Raw genomic sequence first — 19,377 nt, 5'->3', positions numbered from 1 at the left:
CAAAGAGTTGGACACGCCTTCACGACAACAACTGCCCTCTCCCTTACACCAAGTCCAGTCAGTCCCTGAACCTGGGCTGCTCCTGCTCCCTTGGGGATGTCCACCCTCTCCACTGCTCTGCGCCCCATCCTGCAGCTTTGGTTCCGGGCCAGGCTGCTGTCGCCTCTCACCTGTGGTCACAGTAGTCTGCACTGCTCCCATTTCCATCCCATCATCAACTGTCCCAGTGCAGTCAGAGGGACTTTTCTAAAGAGCCATCTTACCATGCACACGGCAGCTGAAACCATTTGGTGGTCCACTTGCCTTTGGGGTAACCCCCGAACACCTCAGCTTGACATAGCACATAAGGAAGGCCCTTCATCATCTGATTCTCACTGCTGTCTTTCTCCCTGATTTGGGCTGAATTCGTGTTTTCAAAATGCCACACTCGCTCTTGTCTCTGAGCCTTTGCCACCTCTGCCCCAGTTCAGTGCATTGCGCCTGTAGGTGCTCCGTAGATGCTTATAATGAAGGCACAGGAGAGCCCCAAGCCTGAGAGACGGGACACCAATTCCAGCCCTGGTTCTTCCACCCCCAGCTCTGTGGCCTTCAGGTTGCCATGTCCTCTCTCTGAGCTTGTTTTCTTACCTCCAAGCTGAGCTTTTTGGTCTGACGGAGGAATTTCAACTCTGACATTATGATCACATGTTTCTTCATTTCTTACTGATCATTCTAAGTAAGAAGGGATAAGCAAACAATCTCAAAAATAAGTTTTCAGTTGAAGCTAGAGCATTTACTGCAGTGAAATTCTGGTTGGATGATGTGTCTTCTCACATTTGGGGCAAAGATGCTGTTGTAACATTTTATTTTGGGTTCCAGCAGATGAGGTCATTTAAATGCTGCTGTGGCAACTCCCTTTAATATACTACCCCTGTTTTTGGTAAATAAATCCCTCTGTTTGCCTTCGTGGAGAGACGCATGTGTGAGCTCACACAGTAATTGGCGGTTTATAGGAAAGGGTAGCACTCCAACATTAATACAGACGTCCATAGCATCCAATTTTGTGTGGTTTGGCTTTTTCTCAACAGACTGACAAAGTCTCATTGCCCTTTCAGCCAACGTAGAAGGAAGCAAAAGCCCAAGCCATCTGTCTAGACAGGGTCTGCTTCAGAACTCTGTCATCTCTACAACTGGATCTGTGTTCACACTCTGAATACTGGCAAACGTGCAGGTCTCCTATCTTGGCGAACTTCTTAATGTCAGTCTCGATAACTTTGAAGACCCCTAAGATTATGGTAAACATTCTCTGTTTGTTCATTCAGTGACATTTATGCAGTATTGTGATGTGCTAGGCACTTTTCTAGCTGCTGGAAAATCCATTGGTAAATGAGAGACAAGGTTCCTATCTTAAGGCATTTATCACAAATAAGGGGCCACAAGCAATAAACAGATAAAAAAAACCAGAGTGTTAGATGCTGACCACAAGTACAATAAATGAAATAAAAACAGAGTGAAGTAAAAGATGTCCCAGCAGTGACATGGGTGGGGGCCCAATTGATAATGGGTGTCAGCGAAGACCTTATTAAAGAGGCCATGTTTCAGCTGAAGACTGTCAGGAGGAGAGCAGCCCTGCAGAATCTGGGAGCAGAATGTTTCTGGTGAGAAACTAACATCTGAAGGTGCCATAAGACAGGAATGTTAGAATATTCTGGTAGCAGAGACTGCAGCATAGTGAGTGATAGGGAGAGGACTAGGAGGTGATGTGAAAGAGACAAGATTACAAAAGTTCGTGTTTACCATTGCAAAGAGTGTGGACCTTATTCTATATCTAGGGAGCTATCAGAAGGTTTAAGTTAAATGCATCATGATGTTTTTCTTTAAAGTTTATCCTAAATGCGTAATGGAGAATAGTGGCTTGTGAGAGGTAAAACTTATAAATGGAGACCAGATCAGAGACTATGATAACCCAAGCTAAAAATGCTGGTGACTCATGAGGGTGGTAGCAAAGACGAGCCGAGGTAAGATGGATGTGGATCTGCTTTGCGAATAGAGCCTTCGGATCTCACTTATGGTTTAAGTACAGGGAATAGAAGGATGAATCAAAGACAGTCCTTGGGTTTTTGGTTTGCATATCCTCTTGAGCTTGAACCGATGATGTTGCTGTTCCCATTGAGATGGCAAAGCCAGGAAGAGAAGAGACTCTACTGGTGTGTGTAGAAGATACCTAAATGGAATTGTAAGACAGTTGGCAATATACTTGATACTATTGTATTTAAGTTGGCCCGTTGGGTTTTGGCTAGTTCCAGCTTTAGACTAATACACTTTAGAACTGATTTTATTTTTAACTGAACACTGCTTTCATCTGTAGGCAGCTAGATTTAATGCGACAGTTGCACAATTAAGACTGATAGCATCTGCCGCTTCCTGCTTCTGACTTCCTTTGTGTTCCTCGGAACCCCTTCATTAGAAGATCAAGAAATTCCATGGTGAGGAAACGTGCATCATTTTCTTTGAATTCTCCCCTTTTAGTTCCTACTGTCTGTTATGGCAGGGGAATCATCTTATTGGATAAAAGTGAGGAAGGAGATCTGTTTCTGGACTAGTATAATTAGGGGCTTTATTATAGATTGGTCATTTCTGCCCTCTGAAGCTTTTTCAGATTTTTTTGATGTGGACCATTCTCTTTATTTTAAATTTTTAATTAATTTATTGTAATTGCTTTACAATATTGTGTTGGCCTCCACCATAGAACAATGCAAATGAGCCGCAAGTACACATATGTCCCCTCCCTCCTGAACCTCCTCCCCACGCCTCCTCCCCATGCCCCCCCTTCCCCCATCTTGGTTGCCACAGAGCGCTAGGTTGAGCTCTCTGTGCCCTGCAGCAGCTTCCCACTGGCTAGCTAGTTTATGCATGATAGTACACATGCGTCTACTCTCTCTACTTGTCCCACCCTCCCCCTCCTCCATGTGGCCAAAGTCTGTTTTTTATGTCTACATCCCTCTTCCCGCCCTGCAAATAGGTTCGTCAGTACCATTTTTCTAGATTCTATATATATGCGTTAATATATGAAATTGGTTTTTCTCTTTCTGACTTTCTTCACTCTGTATAACAGGCTCTAGGTTCATTCACCTCACTAAAGCTGACTCAAATGTGTTCCTTTTTATGACTGAGTAATACTCCATTGTATATATGTACCACAACTTCTTTTTCCATTCATCTGCCAGTGGACATGTGGGTTGCTTCTATGTCCTAGCTGTTGTAAATAGTGCTGCTATTAACATTGGGGTATATGTGTCTTTTTCATTTATGGTTTTCTCAGAGTATATGCCCAGTAGCAGGATTACTGGGTCATATGGTAGTTTTATTCCTAGTTTTTTTAAGGAATCTCCATACTGTTCTCCACAGTGGCTGTATCAATTTGCATTCCCACCAAGAGTGCAAGAAGATTCCTTTTTTTCCACACCCTCTCCAACATTTATTGTTTATAGACTTTTTGATGATGGCCATTCTGACTGGTGTGAACTACTAACTCATTGCAGTTTTGATTTGCATTTCTCTAATAATGAATGATGTTGAGTATCTTTTCTTGTTTTTGTTGGCCATCTGTACGTCTCTTTGGAGAAAAGTCTGTTTAGGTCTTCCTCCCGCTTTTTGACTGGGTTGTTTGTTTTTCTAGTATTGAGCTGCCTGAGCTGCTTATGTGTTTTGGAGATTAAGCCTTTGTCAATTGTTTCATTTGCAATTATTTTTTCCCCATTCTAAGGGTTGTCTTTTCATCTTGTTTATAGTTTCCTTTGCTGTGCAAAAGCTTTTAAGTTTAATTAGGTCCCACTTGTTTATTTTTGTTTTTATTTCCATTGCTCTAAGAGGTGGGTCATAGAGAATCTCGCTGTGATTTATGTCAAGGAGTGTACTGCCTATGTTTTCCTCTATGAGTTTTCTGGCCTTACATTTATGTCTTTAATCCATCTGAGTTCATTTTTGTGTATGGTGTTAGGAGGTGTTCTATTTTCATTCTTTTATATGTAGCTGTTCAGTTTTCCCAGCACCACTTATTGAAGAGGCTATCTTTTCTCCACTGTATATTCCTGCCCCCTGTGGCCGTGGACCATTCTTAAAATCTTTATTGAATTTGTTACAATACTGCTTCAGTTTTATGCTTTGGTTTTTTGGCCAAGAGGCATGTTGGATCTTAGCTCCCTGACCAGGAATCAAACCCACATCTCCCACATTGGAAGATGAAACCATGACCACTGGACCTTCAGGGAAGTCCCCCTCTGAAGCCATTTATTTTAGATATGTGGTTTTGTTTTGTTTTTAACTGGTTGTGTGCATCTTGGGCCAGGGGTGTGGAGTGGGTTTGTGGGTGTTCTCCATGAATACTGTCTTTAACTCCTCTGTCAGGGTAAACATTTAGGCCATCCTTTCCCCATGATCATAGTTTTGCATGTTCCTGGTCACAAGTCCTATTTCTAAAAGCATTTAAGAATTAGAACTGTATCCAGTATTGTCACATCCTCTATGAACCATACCTGACGTCTTCTGTTTAGCCAAAGGAGGGTAGGATGGGAGAAAATGATGGTGTAATTAGTCATAGGGATGGATAGGTTTCTACTAATTTGGGCTAAAACTAAAGGGATTTTCTTGTATCTAGGTTCTAATAGTGGTCCCTGTTGTTCTTGGGAAAGAGTTCCACAGCTTTTCTGTACTGGGGAAGAGAGGAACACTGCCCCACATCTTCAGGACACCAGGAACCATGGGATATCTTCCAAGGGGATAAAAAAAGTCAGGCCACCATCTGTGCTCATTTCTTACCTGCTCTGTGAGGCCCAGGGAGGCAGCCACAGGACTGGCCTGTGTGTAAATGCAGGATGCTCAGCTCGCCAAGACAACAGCTAATCAGCACACCCCTGCATGTGTTCTCTTTGGTTCTCCACCTGGCATACAGTCTCATGTACTGGAAGTATTGAAAGTTGCTGTCTCGGGGTAATTCTCAAGGATGGCTTCATGGAAGGAGTGAAGCTGTGAGAGACTCTGAAGGCAGGAAGGCTGTTCCTGAATGGGAAGGAAAGGTGTTCCAGAGGTCAGAGGCAACAAACCAAAACCCAGGGAGTCCAAAGTGAGACGATGGGATGATGTAGGGCTTGTTGACAAGTTCATGAACTACTGTGGTAAGCCAGTGACTTCTGAAGTTACATTTGGCCAGACAGGCTTCATGGACTTGTGGTCAGTGGATGGAGGAGACAGCTGGCATCACCGCGTGTTGCTGGAATTGTGGGGGCCCTGTGAGCAGCCCTGGGCTTGGAAACGAGTAGGACCCAACAAGTCTCTATCTGCTGATAATTTCACTAGACATTCCTGTTGCTGCGCATCAGTGACCATTCCACATCTGTTTTTTTTACTGTTGCCTAAAGCTTCATTTTCGTTTCTGACAGTATGCACTTCGGATTTTCTAAATGCCTCACATTTTTTCTCTTTTGCAAACAGCTTGAATGGGCAGGTTGCCTATTTTGGGGGAGATGATTGCTTTGTCTGTATTGGGCCTTAGCAGTTCCATTGGACCTTCGTGGTGAATGGAGAAAGCAGATGGTTTTTACTCTATATATTGAGGAATGCGTTGGGACCCCTACCTATATACGTAGAGCTAAAAAGGACTTTGGGATGAGCCTAAAGTCAGACTCCCAGATAAACCACTTTGGAAGCTTTTGCTTTCATTTCTCTGAATAGCCAAGTGTCTGAGGGAACTCCAGTGTTTTGCAGTGGAGTATCTTTGTGTCCTTGGAATGGAATACAGAGTCAAAAGGAGAATGAACCAAGGCAGTTCAGAGGACTTAGAGACCTTTTTTTTGTTGTCTAGTCATTCAGTCACATCCAACACTTTTGTGACCCCATAGACTGTAGCCCGCCAGGCTCCTCTGTCCATGGGATTCTCTAGGCAAGAATACTGGAGTGGGTTGCCATTTCCTTCTCCAGGGGATCTTCCTGACCCAGGGACCGAACCCTCATCTCCTGCAAAGTGTCCTGCATGGCAGGCAGATTCTTTACCACTGAGCCACCAGGGAAGCCCTAGAGACCTCTATTAGTTTTTAAAAATGATTGATTTGGGGAAATTCCTGGCAGTCCAGTGGTTAAGACTCCATGCATCCAGTGCTGGGGGTGTGGGTTCAATCCCTGGTCAGGGAACCAAGACCCCCCACAGCCAAAAAATAAGTGAAATAGAAAGGGTAGATTTTTATAGTTGTTGTAGCATTTTTAAATGTTTTTAAAGAGCGTGTTGACCAATGTATGTTGATAACAAGTACACCAGTGAATTTCCTATTTTGATTTCTCCAAGATCTCATTCACATGTTGTCGGGAAGTTTAAGATTCAATTCAGTGTGACGTTTTTAACATTTATGCGAGTGTAAGTCACATATGGTTACTGATTAACATTTATTATGTATTTTACTAGATGTCAGGAGCATTGCTGCCTGCTTCCTGTCTCATTTAATCCTAACAACCAGACTTGGAAGTTTTACTAATCATCCCTACTTTAAAGGCAGGGATATTGAGGTTTTGAGGCCTCAATTGATTTTCATAAGTACTAAGTGGTTGAGCTTGGCTTAAACTAGTTGATTGGATCAAACTAGAGTCTCCTGGCTCTGTCTTCCTTTCATTTCCCTTTATTAATTAGTAGGTGTAGTAAATAAACGGAACCCAGACACAGCCAGTGTTTACTCATGTAGTGGTATCTGGGTTTCAGGCAGAAGAGCTTTACTTAACAGGATCCTGGTCAGGGAATTCACACATCACCTTTGCCGTGCTTTCCAAAGTCATCTCCACTGGCCCCAGGTGGCTCATTCAATTTAATTAAAATGAAATGAAACATTCAGGGTCTCCGTTGCCAGCAGCCACATTTCAGGCATTCGACAGCCACCTGTGGCTGGCGGCTCTCCTGTTAGATGATGCAGACACAGAACACTCCTGCCGTCATGAGAACTGGATTGGGCAGCACTGACTGCTGCCCGAGACTTTGGTCCAGCCCGTAGAGTTTTCTCATCAGTGGGCCTCTGCAGTGTCGGTCAACAAGCGATGGGACTCGGCCAGACCTCCAGCTGCCCCTCCTGTGAGAATGGTGCGTGTCTGTCCAGATGCTTCACGGTGTGCTCACTTTTTCTTCCAAGGAGGAAGTCGGCCGGATATGGAAGATGGAGCTGCTTAAAGAATCGGATGGGCTGGGAATTCAGGTTAGTGGAGGCCGAGGATCAAAGCGCTCACCTCACGCTATCGTTGTCACCCAAGTGAAGGAAGGCGGTGCCGCTCACAGGTGACTGGATAACTCTCCCCTTTCTCTGCTTCCTGGTCCTCCCCTCCCCTGCCCCTGGGTGCTGGGGGGGTAGTCAAAGGCCTGGTGATTACAGCTTACAAGGAAGGTGCTGGAGCATGGCAGGAAATCAGGCACTAGCAGTTCTAATTAAATACCCTTCTGAGCACAGGAAGTGGCTAATGGGTGGGGCCGCTGCACGAAGGAGGGATTAGATTCCTTTCTAATCCATTCACTTTGAGTGTCAAGTGAAAGTTATCCTGAGTCTGAGGATGCTGGTGACACGTGATTCCTTATCCAGAGCTACCACTTGGTGGAACACCACATCCTTCACATGGTCACTGTGGCTGACGACTCGGGAAAGTGATGGGGGTTCAAACGTGACCACAGTTCACCTGCCACGTCATGGCTGTCAAGATTTGATACACATGTAAACACTTGTGTCTTGGTCATGCAGATGTGGAGGGAGAAAAATCAATGTGAGTTTTCTCCTTGTGACCTGAAAACCATTCACACTCCAAAGCTACTTTTTTAACCTCAACAGTCATCTGAAGTAGGAAGATGGGTGGCGCTTAGGCAGAGGCACGTCAAAGAAGTCCATATTGAGTCAGAGGGAGGTAGCCGTCCCCAGATGGAAGGTATGCTCCTACTTTGGGGCTGATTGCTCCTATATACATAGGGCATCTACTATTTGCAAAGCACCATAGGGTGTATTTGTATGTTGGATGCCCATCTGTATAGAATAAGTGGGTAAAGGTGGAATTTCACTGATGAGGGAGGTGATGCTGGTCTGGAATTAGTATTCAGCCCAGGTACCCTGATGCTGAAAGGGAAATGGCAAACCAGAGCAGTAATGGCCTGCCCAAGACCTTGGGGGCTCTCAGAAACGTATCTCATTAGGCGAAGTTGAAGGAGCTTGACATATTTGGTCTGAAGAATAGAATACCGAGGAGAGGACCAGTGCACTGATTATCAAGGTTTTCAACGCTCATCAGTCCCATAACTAGAAAATATGATCTGTTAGCCTGAGTAGAGAAGAGATTAACTGCAGGTGTCACTTATTTGGGTGGCGGTAATTACTGAAGGTTTAAGACCTTAGGTAGTTCATATCCAGAAGAGCATCATCACACTTCCCAAAGGATAGCTGCTTTAAAGAATTCGCATCAGATAGCCATTTCCCCATTACTCCTAGGTCTTTGGAAAGTTGGCAATTAGGAAATTCCTGTGCCCAGAGCTGAGCTTAAATAGAACTGTTCTTATCCATTTTTCAAGTGAGCCATTTTTTAACGGGTCTCACCGTTTTCTTACACCCCTAGCCTGTATGTGTGTATGTGTCTGGGTGTCTAATTCACATGTGGGGCATTCTAGGTAATAACTGGAGCTGAGAAAGATGGGATCAAAGAGGAAAATAAGAGGAACAGAGATGTGGATGGCTTGATGGTGGTGTGGATAAGTAAACCCAAGGACACTGGCCCTGACCACTGTGTTCTCCAGTATTCCTGAATGCCTCTCCTTCAGAGAGCTTGCCCTCATGCCTCCTTGAGCTTCCAGTGTGCTTATTCACCATGGTTTCCCTCTTTCTCTTCTCTTTCCATCCCAAGCATCTACTGTGATACTTAGCATTTCTCTACTTTAGGGATTTTTGAAGGACAGAAAGCAGAGATTGTCAGCAATCTCTCATGCTTCCTGTCTTCTGTTAAAGCCTAAATTCATAGAAAAGATAATGATACATGCCCTAGAGGACAGAGAGAGAAAATGGTGAGGGAGAGGAGGAGAGGGAAGTTGGTTAATTTATTGAAAGCAAGCAAGGAGGAGAGAGTCTACAGACTGAAGAGAAAAACACTGGGGTGAATCTGTGTGAGAGACAAGCGTGAGTGCCACCCTTGAATCCTGGGTGCTGATGCAAAGCCTCCAGAGGGGATGGTGGGACCTGGGCTTTGGGACTCTCAACTTCACTCAGTTTCCCATCTCATATTTAGCAGTGGGGATGAAGAGCCTCTGGCTGCTTTGGGATCATGGGAAACCAGGCCATTGGAGGCTCAGTTGGCACCCACAGAACTGTTGACCTCCTATGACTGACAAGGCCTGCCTGGTGCTCTGTAACCGTCTGTCCCCAAACCTCTGTAGGGCAGGCAGACCCCGTGGTGACTGGACCTCCTTCCAGCCCAGTAGGAAGGAAGCTCCAAGTCCTCCACTTAATTTAAAGGAAACAAAGAGAACACATTTGCATGCCTGTGATGTACACCGGGTCTGTTCCCTGCAACAGCAGTAACTTAAGCAGTTTCTTTGTTCATTTTTCCGTTCATCCACCTGCTTATGGAGCTTGGCGGCAGAGACACAAGGAGGAAGGGGGCAGTTTGAGACTTGACCCTCAAGGCCCCATGACTCTTGGGCACAGGGGTTACAGACACATGCGGTTCAGGGTCTCAGGTGCCACAGAGGAAATCCTGGCAACAGTGTGTCACCTGGGGAGAGAGGGACGGGTGTTAGGGAAGGATTCCTGGTGAGCTGCGGATACCTTTTTCTTCTGGGGCTCAGCTCAGAGACTCAGCTGATGACTCAGTCACAAGGGCAGGATGGCAGGTAGGACTGAGAAAAGAAAGACTTAAGTATCCTAAAGATTTGGGGTCTCGATTCCTCTCCGTCATGTCTCCACCTGCATGGGAGGTGTTTCATTGACATTGGTGTAGGATATGGTGGCAACTTATGATCGTGCCTATAACCAAGGGACCATCTGAAATCGTAAAGCTCCTAGTCTCTGCTAACTGGGCATCTGGACCCTGACAGAAGGATGAGCGGTCCCACCCCAGCCGTCCCCATCTTCCATACTCCTCTGTAGCCCATTTTGGACTGTCCCCTTCTGACAACCCTCCCCAACTCCAGGAAGATGGCCCTTCCCAAGCCTAGAACATCTTGACGAGGGCTTTTTTTTTTTTTTTTTCCCGTCTCCATTTCCTCAGGGATGGCAGACTATCCTTAGGAGATGAGCTGCTGGTAATCAATGGTCACTTACTAGTCGGGCTCTCCCACGAGGAAGCTGTGGCCATTCTTCGCTCAGCCACTGGAGTGGTTCAGCTGGTGGTGGCCAGCAAGGTAGGTGGATTTGTTTGTTTTGTAAAATATTTTGAATGGCAGTGGTAGATTTGGTTGTGAGCCCTCCGCATGAACCCCCTCACCCCTGCCCCCTAACACATGCGTACTCCCCTTTGCTTGGGCCAGGCAAATAGCCATGATTCTGCAGTGCAAGCCCACAAGGGGCCCTGAGCTTAAGGGCATTTAATCATCTTGCCATCCTTTAAGAGTCTTTATAGGTATATCTGGGCTTCTCTGGTAGCTCAGCTGGTAAAGAATCCGCCTGCAAAGTGGGAGACCAGGGTTCGATCCCTGGGTTGGGAAGATCCCGTGGAGAAGGGAGCAGCTACCCACTCCTGCATTCTGGCCTGGAGAATTCCATGGACTAGGATGCAAAGAGTTGGACATGACTGAGAGACTTTCACGATAGGTTTATCTAGGAGATTAAAAAGCAACAAAAGGACTAAGGAAAAGGGATGAATGGGAGAAAAGCCAGGATAGAGAGAGTAGCAACTGGCCCAAGGGGAAACCAAGGAGGAGATGTGGAAGCAGGGGCGGGAGGGAGGTGACGCGCCTCTGGAGATGCACACCTTCTAGGACCTGCAGGAAGGAGGTTGGGACGGCATGGGCAGGCTGCAGGCCCGGGCTCTGATCCCCAGCAGCACACAGCCTCGGTGCTGGAGGAAGCCTTGTGAACCTTGCTTGTCCGGCTACGCCCCCTCCCATCCTCCTCAATTTTACAAATGCCCCGGCGAGACAGAGCTTCCGAGGGGGCCTTGATGCAGCTGGCAGTGCCGGGACCCTGACTCTTGCTGTGACGCCCAGTCTGGCCATGCCCTCTGTCTGGATGCCAGCTCTTCTTCACGAGGCCTCAGGCTGGGGCTCCTTTCACCCCCACCCACCAGAGCATGTGAAACTAGTGCTGAGATATGGGACCCCCATCTCTCTCCAGGGTCTCGCCAGCCTTAGAACGCTGCAGAGAGGCAGTGGGATACCGCGGCTGCGGGACCAGGGGAGGAACAAGGGCTGTCTGGGTTCTGCTCCATTGTCTGATGAGATAGTGACATCCATGAGCTCAGGGGAGAGCCCTCAGGACTTGGGGGCTAGTGCAGTGGAGCCACGGGGCTTCTTTCCAGTTCATCCTGGATCCAACGCAGGGGAGCACTGGTGTGAGCCACCCCATCCTTAACCCTTCCCAGCAATAGCTCTCACCAGGATGGCTGATTTCCCCCAGTTATCCTTGATGTTACTTTTGAACCCTGCATCCACAGGTTTTTATTTATTTTCCTTCTTAGATTTTGTGTGCTCAATCACGTCTGACTCTGCAACCCCATGGACTGTAGCCTGCCAGGCTCCCCTGTCCATGAGATTTCTCAGGCAAGAATACTGAAGTGGGTTGCCGTTACCTCCTCAGGGGATCTTTCCAACTGTGTCTCTTGTGTCTCCTGCATTGGCAGGCAGATTCTTTACCACTAGCACCTCCTAGGTTTAATAAATAGGTGAGTATTTTGAGTCATCTGAAAAATCTACTTTCCCCCTTTATGCTTCGCTGGTGGCTCAACTGGTAAAGAATCCACCTGCAATGCAGGAGACCTGGGTTTGATTCCTGGGTTAGGAAGATCCCCTGGAGAGGGGAACAGCTACCCACTCCAGTATTCTAGCTGGAGAATTCCATGAACTGTATAGTCCATGGAGTCACAAAGAGTCAGACACGACTGAGCAACTTTCACTTTCTCCTTTATACCATGTACCCCAAATCCTGCTTCCAACCAGAATTCAGAGCTTGGCAAAGACTTGGCAGGAAGAGCTGATGCTGAAGCCCCGGAGGCAGGAATTGAGACCTTCTGCATTCATACACCCCATCTTCACCTCCCAGAGGTGCCGTGGGCATCCTCTTCCTAGGGGTGGGGCAGGAGCAAAGCCAGGGATGCTCTCGGTCAGCCTGGTGGATCCCACAAGGAGGGAAAGGCTGAAACAAATTCCCCATTTGACCAGATGTGGTGGGAATTTGAAAAGCCTTATTGGTTCTTACACACGCACACCCCACCTCCCCAAGCTTGCAGCTTAACCCCGCAGGGTCTCTGCACAGGCATTAAAGCATGTCCACCAGACCTTTATTTCTGGACTGACTTCTTTCTCCTACTAGTTTGGAAAGTGGGAAAGAAATCTCTTCTATGCCAGTCATTATACATAAATGACACAAAATACAAAAACAAAAAACGACCCCTCGTGGGTAAAACTAGTGATTAAGGGGCACATGTGAGATTTTTGAAAACAGACATCGCTCATCAACTTAAAGGAAGAAAGACACTAATGTACTGGCTACCACTGGGCGCCAGGCGCTTTATACCTACTGTCTCATTTAATTCTTAAAGTGAATCCCGTGAGAGAGCCATTAGTTCTTCTTATTCAGAAGATGAGATTAAAATCTAAGCGATCAGTTCATCTGTCCAGAGGTCATGCAGGCGGTGGGTGGCAGAAGCAGCTTTCATCCTGGGTCCGCTGGCCGTCAGAGCTTCATGCTACCCCTCAGTCACGTAAGATATAAAGGAATCCAGAGCCTGTGGTGTTAGAACAAGGTCATGTGTTCCTGCCAGAGGCTGTGACACTTTGGGATGCTTGCTGAGGTCTTCGTAGGGCTGAGCAGCGTCCAGAGCTGAGGAACAGGCGTCCATTCTGGTTTTCAGTCTGTTGGCTCTTGGCCATCTGTCCAGAGCTACGGCCCTAAGGCTGACCAGCCCTCAGAGCTTTCTCCTCCTTCCCATTTGCTTCGCCTACAACTAAGCCAAATACGCTACTGCAGCAGCTGCCAGCTGTTTGCTCCTGAACTTACTCTGCTCCGTTCAAGGTGCTCATCCATGGAGAAGAAGCACCTGATTGTTAGGCACTGCTTGACTTCTGTTCCTCTTCTTTATCCCAAAGAACAAGTCATCTACAGACTTCAGTTCTGTCTTTACATTCAAAGAGAAAAGAATAAAAAACTTTTGACTTGTCACATATAAGGAATAATAAAAAAAATCTAAATTATTGTTGCAGATAAGCATCACCTCGTGACAAAACTTAACCGGCATTGTTTTAGAAATATCACAGTTACTGTCTTCTGGAAGGGATGTCTCGTGTTTCCGCACCGTATGTCATTTGTGTATGAGAGGAGCTTAGAAAGTTTTTGCTGAATGAATAAACTCGGAATGCCCTAGTTCATCTTAATATTCCTGGAAGTACATGCATAGCAACACGGATTTCTCTTATGCACTTCTCTTTTTTGTTTCACTCTTGGTTTTTATTTACAAGAAATATGTATTCATTGTATCTAATGTAGAAAACCCAGAAAAAAAAGGATAGAGAAGAAAAACATGATAAAATGTCTAATATCGCCCATGGTACCATCCACTAACTGGCGTTTCCTTCCAGACAGGAACACGTTTCCTTTTAAATTGAATCAAACACAAGGAGACTGACTGTACCTGGAGACAGTCCCACCAGGATTCGGGCAGCACAGCCCTTTAAAAGCTGTGTGTCTTGAGCAAGTTGCTGCTTCTTTCGAAATCTCACTTGTGCGGTGAGAATCAATAACTGCTTCATGGGATATTAGGAAGATCAAATGAAGGATAAAGATCTCTAAACAATGTAGTTGGTCACAGTGAGCACTTGCAGAAATGTGTCTTTATGGTTTTCATATTGTATCCAGGTTGTTGTTACATCTGTTATTAATATGGTTCTTACATATTATTTTTAACCTGCTTTTTCACTAAGTAACCCGCTAAAAAATGGCAACCCACTCCAGTGTTCTTGCCTGGAGAATCCCAGGGACGGGGGAGCCTGGTGGGCTGCTGTCTATGGGGTCACACAGAGTCGGACACAACTGAAGCAACTTAGCAGCAGCAGCAACCCGCCAAAAGAGCTCTTTCCACATCAGGAAATGTATTTCTGGATCAGCATTTTTAATGACAGTGGCGTATTCTATCTTGTGGCTGTTGTGAAATTTACTCAGCAGTTGGAACTTTCACTCTTTTAAGCTTTCTGCTATTAATAGTTGAGCAGAATTGACATCACAGAAGAGGATTCAGCTCACTTTGTCGCAAATAACTCTTTTTCCTTTCCTTGGGCAAGGTCTGAAAGTATGGTAGTACAAATTACTGATCTAAGATGAGTGAGGTTCAGGTACCTTGCAGGAGTGGAATCCACGTCGAACTAGGAACAAACATCAATCTCACCAGGTGCCAGCTCACTGGTAGTTTGTAAGTCCCTTTTTATAAGCTGGGTATTCTTTGTTGTTCTATTTTCCATCATCCCCCAAGGAATATGATGATCAAAACTTTGCACATGTTTCCTTCCTGGTAGAAATCGCTGGTGTGGCAACAAGAGGAGAGGGCGTGTTGCTCTTTCATTCTGGCCTCAGATCAGCCCTGTAGCCCTGGTCCCTGGCCTCACGTGCCATGTCCTTCCCCAGGAGAGCTCTCAGCGCCCGTGCGTGCCTCATTTGTCCTTGAGATTGTCACCCGGCCTCATGGATCTCGCCTGCACCGCACACCCATTCTGACTTTATCTGTGTCTAGGAAGGAAGAGCTCTGTTAATGAAGCCCCCTTTGGAGTCTAATCTTAATAGAATGTGATTCCATGGGTTTCTGTTGTCCTTTAAAAGTTGTTCAAGGACTGCTTTCATGGCAGACATTATCGGTCTCTACTCTCATTGCGATTCAGTAAATGATCTAATCTTTCTAACCAACAGGGGCTTGTGAGATGAGCAGTGAGCGAGAGGAGAATATAGTGGATGTTTGAGCTCTGAGCTCGACCTAGAGACACAGCGCTGAGTAGACATGGTTTGGGGAACTCTCAGACAAAAAGCGAGATAGACGAATAAGTTATATACCCACAGTGAGGCAGTAAATGTAGAGGACATGAGAGGAGAAATGTGGGACTCCAGGAAGGCTTGCCAGAGAGGATGCTCAAGCTTTGCCTCAAGAGGTCTTAGTCTTGGGAAGAAGAGTGGTCTAGGCAGGGGAGCTGCTGGTGAAAGAGGAAGCATGGCTGGGAGAGCCTGGCGTGTTTGAAAGTCAGGGTGGCTTGAATGGAAGGGAGGCTTAGAGGGGAGAATGGAGGCAGGTGAGTTTTGAGAGCTGGGCAGAGGCCAAATCTCTGATGTTGGCCTGCCAATGAGGGAGTTTAAATTACATCCTGAAAGTAAGACGGCGGTGGGGGGGTGGGATGGGGGGGAATCGAAGGATCTTAAGTTCAGGGAGCTTAGATTACTCATAGAAACATTCACCTAAGAAACACTGATTCATCAAGGGAAAAAAAAACTCAAGGTTTAAATTGGCTCTGTACCCCGGACATGTGCATTCGCCTCGCACACCTGGAAATGTGAACATATACTCCATGTAGTCGTTGGACTGGGAACACGTGGCCACCCACGGTTGACTCCGCTATGTTTCCTTGACCTTGATATTGCAGGGTAATTCACAGGCGTCTCATTGTTTCCCCGCAGGAGAACTCTGCCGAGGACCTCCTGAGGCTGACATCTAAGAGTCTGCCTGACCTGACCAGCTCCACAGAGGACGTGTCCTCTTGGACCGACAACGAAGACCAGGAGCCAGACGAGGACGAAGGCACCGGCTCATCTTCCATCCAGAGCGCAGTAAGTGCGCCTGTGCTCTGCCGGGATGCTCTGCTGGGATGATGTTCTGCCAAAGACTTGGGTACCAGGGCCAGAGATAAAAGCTTGAGATAGACATTATGGTCCAGACCAGGATGGGAGAGAACCACAGTGCATCTTTTTATTTATTTATTTATTTTTTGTTAGAATCATCCAGAAAAATCTATGAAGGTAATACTTCACGTTTAAGAAAAAACAATTGGCACCATACCCCTGGAAATAAGAGAGCAATTGGTACTGAGTTCAGTGCATGTATCAACTTCTAGGGTGTCTAATAATATGCCAAGGATTTTATTGCTATTTCTTGATACAGTATTTGAAAATTATTGCTTGTGAAGTTGAGCTTAGATGGAGAGATGTCTGGTTGCAAGTGGAATGTTAAAGTAACACAGCACCCATTCAGGCGAACTTGCATGGATGTATCTCCCAGTTTTAATGAAATGAGGACTTTGCGCTTGGCTCGTGGCTCTTCCTCACACAGCCTGTGGCCCTTCACGCCCTCGTGTGCTGCCCCCCCGCCCCCGCCATGTGGTCTGGCAGAGTCGGGAGGGCTGTGGTTAACTGTGGTTGCAGCGCAGCTCTGTGGTCTCCTCTTCGTTTCCCACATCTTACAGATAGCCCATATTTAGTATAAAACCTTGTTAGCTGTCGTTCCCATCCATCCAGGCCTGGGGAGGGTCCCTTCTTTCTGCCATTTGGATCTCTTACTCCCTCCCAGTAGCACTGAGCCTTGGCAGCATGATAAGCATTGGGAAGTTAGTCCTGTCTGTAATTAGGCCTTAGAAGACAGCAACACAAAATGTATCTCTTCTCCCATTTATATAATTGTTGTTGCTTAGTAACTCAGTTGTGTCTGACTCTTTGCGACCCCATGAACTACAGAATACCAGGTTTCCCTGTCCTTCGCCATCTCCTGGAGTTTGCTCAGACTCATGTCCATCGGGCTTCCCTGGTGGCTCAGCTGATAAAGAGTCTGCTTGCAGTGCAGGAGACCTGGGTTCGATCCCTGAGTTGGGGAAATCCCCCAGAGAAGGGAATGGCCACCCACTCCAGTATTCTAGTATTCTGGCCTAGAGAATCCCATGGAATATACAGTCGCCAAGGGTCGGACATGACTGAGCAACTTTCACTTCACTTCATGTCCATTGAGTCAGTGATGCCATTCAACCATCTCATCCTCTGTTGTCCCCTTCTTCTCCTGCCTCCTGTCTTTCCCAGCATCAGAGTCTTTTCCAGTGAGTTGGCTCTTTACATCAGGTGGCCAAAGTATTGGAGCTTCAGTTTATCATCAGTCCTTCCAATCAATATTCACAATTGATTTCCTTTAGGATTGACTGGTTTGATCTCCTTGCAGTCCAAGGGACTCTCAAGAGTCTTCTCCAGCACCATAGTTTGAAAGCATCAGTTCTTCAGCACTCAGCCTTTTTTATGGTTCAACTCTCACATCTATACAACTATTTATATTATAATACGATAATTTAAGAAAGAAAAAGTTACTTTTTCCTTTTCTTTTTTATCACTAGAGTTCCAGGGCCACTAAACTATGGTTGTGCAGATTGTGGACTGCACAAAGGTACCACATCTAAAGGAGCACCACTTACATCATAAATACCATAGGCTTTTGTGTTTATGAGGACAGTTTTCTGGAAGATGGCAGTAAATTTTGTTCTAACAAAATCAGTACATTAAGACAACTTTCCAGTAAACAAAGGAAAACATCTTGAAGAAGGTGTGTGTTGCGGGGGTGTGTGTGTGTGTGTGTGTGTTAGTCAGTCACTCAATCATGTCCATCTCTTTGTGACCCCATGGACTGTAGCCTGCCAGGCTCCCCTGTCCATGGGATTCTCCAGGCAAGAATACTGGAGTGGATTGCCATTTCCTTCTCTTCTCCCTGACCCAGGGATCAAACCTATATGTCTTACGTCTCATGCGTTGGCAGGTAGATTTCTTTACCACTTACACCTGGGAAACCCTCCAGAATATATCCTATCTATAATAAATCTCTTAGCTCTCATACCAGGACCATGTGGCTTTCCCGTGAACTACTTGTCACATTTAGATTTGTGCTTATTTGATTAAAATCTGTTTCTCCCATCTAACTGTGAACTCCATGCGATGTGGGAACATGATGTCTGGTTTGGGTTCCCAGTGAATCCCTTGAATTTAGCCAGTACATCTGGTGCTGGGTTATAAATAACTTAATACATTTAAAAACAAACAACAGGACAAGCATTCATTTAAAACTAATGAAAAAATGACAACAAAATCTAACTAGGTTTATCCACCACAAACATTATGGTTATGCCCCTGGCTCATAGCTGACCATATCCTAGCAGCCTCAAAGGGCTGATATCAACATTTCAGCCCCTACAGTGGTGACTTACAGAGACAGATGGCTCTCTGGATAAGCCTGGAACTGTCTGAATATCCTATGTCTCTTCTCCTGCTATTGTGTGCCCACCCTTCAAGGCCAGGATCTTTCTGAGCCTGCCCATCCTCCTGTGATCTCCCCAGCCCCAGCACTGTCCATTCGCTGTTGGCACAGCAGTCACCCTCCACACAGAAGGCGTACGGAGTGTGTGCAGTCCCGCCGTAAACTGTTCAACTCCAGCCTGACTCTGAAGTCCCACCTTTCTAACCAGACATGGCTCTCCAGCCCACAGTTTTTCCCCTCACACGCCCACAATCTGGAGGGCTCGATCCCACCGCCCTGCCCAACTCAGCCAGCTCTCAGTGGGGAGTCGAGTAAGCTCAGGGTGTAAAGAGAGGAAAAGTCTGCAGCACACCCGCACCTCCTCTGATAAGGGCCAGGGCAAGTATGTGGCCCAACAGTCTGTGGAGAGGTTATAATCACATGTTTTAAAATTTCATAATTCATAATCTCTTGCCGAAAAATCCAAGGAATTATTTGTCTAGAATTTTTTTACACTAAATACTGCTCTAAACATTAGCCATGACATATATTAAATGTATTACATGTTATATACATTTATTTAAATTATAACTTAGACTTATTGTAGTTTTATAAATTATAATGCTTTTTATAAAATGTATTTATGTAATATAGACTTCCCTGGTGGCTCAATGGTAAGGAATCTGCCCGCCAAGCAAGATATGCAGGTTCGATCCCTGGGTCAGGAAGATCCCCTGGAGATGGAAATGGCAACCCTCTCCAGTATTCTTGCTGAAATAATCCTATGGACAGAGGAGCCTGGTGGGCTACAGTCCACGGGGTTACAAGAGAGTCGGACGCAACTTAGCAACTAAATAACAATTTATGTAATATATATGTATAATATAACTCATAATTTATGGGTTAAATGAGTTGTTCTAATTTCAAGAGTAATGTTTCTACTATATAAGTGGT

At 45.9% G+C, this 19,377-nt stretch overlaps 1 protein-coding gene across 1 annotated transcript in view; it reads left to right on the top strand.

Moving 5' to 3' along the window:
* The window catches only part of PDZD2 (PDZ domain containing 2), a 288,393-nt gene that overhangs the window by 189,737 nt on the left and 79,279 nt on the right, over positions 1-19,377 (top strand). Inside the window, exons 4-6 of the mRNA XM_010853853.1 lie at positions 7,146-7,288; positions 10,246-10,378; positions 15,843-15,992. Of these exons, the coding sequence (XP_010852155.1) occupies positions 7,146-7,288; positions 10,246-10,378; positions 15,843-15,992 (426 nt within the window). The remainder of the gene's footprint in view (positions 1-7,145; positions 7,289-10,245; positions 10,379-15,842; positions 15,993-19,377) is intronic.

Source organism: Bison bison, unplaced genomic scaffold (genome assembly GCF_000754665.1).
Source record: "Bison bison bison isolate TAMUID 2011002044 unplaced genomic scaffold, Bison_UMD1.0 scf7180017864331, whole genome shotgun sequence".
Lineage (NCBI taxonomy): Eukaryota > Metazoa > Chordata > Mammalia > Artiodactyla > Bovidae > Bison > Bison bison.
Note: the sequence above shows the minus strand (reverse complement) of the source record. Positions and strands in the feature narration are given on the sequence as shown.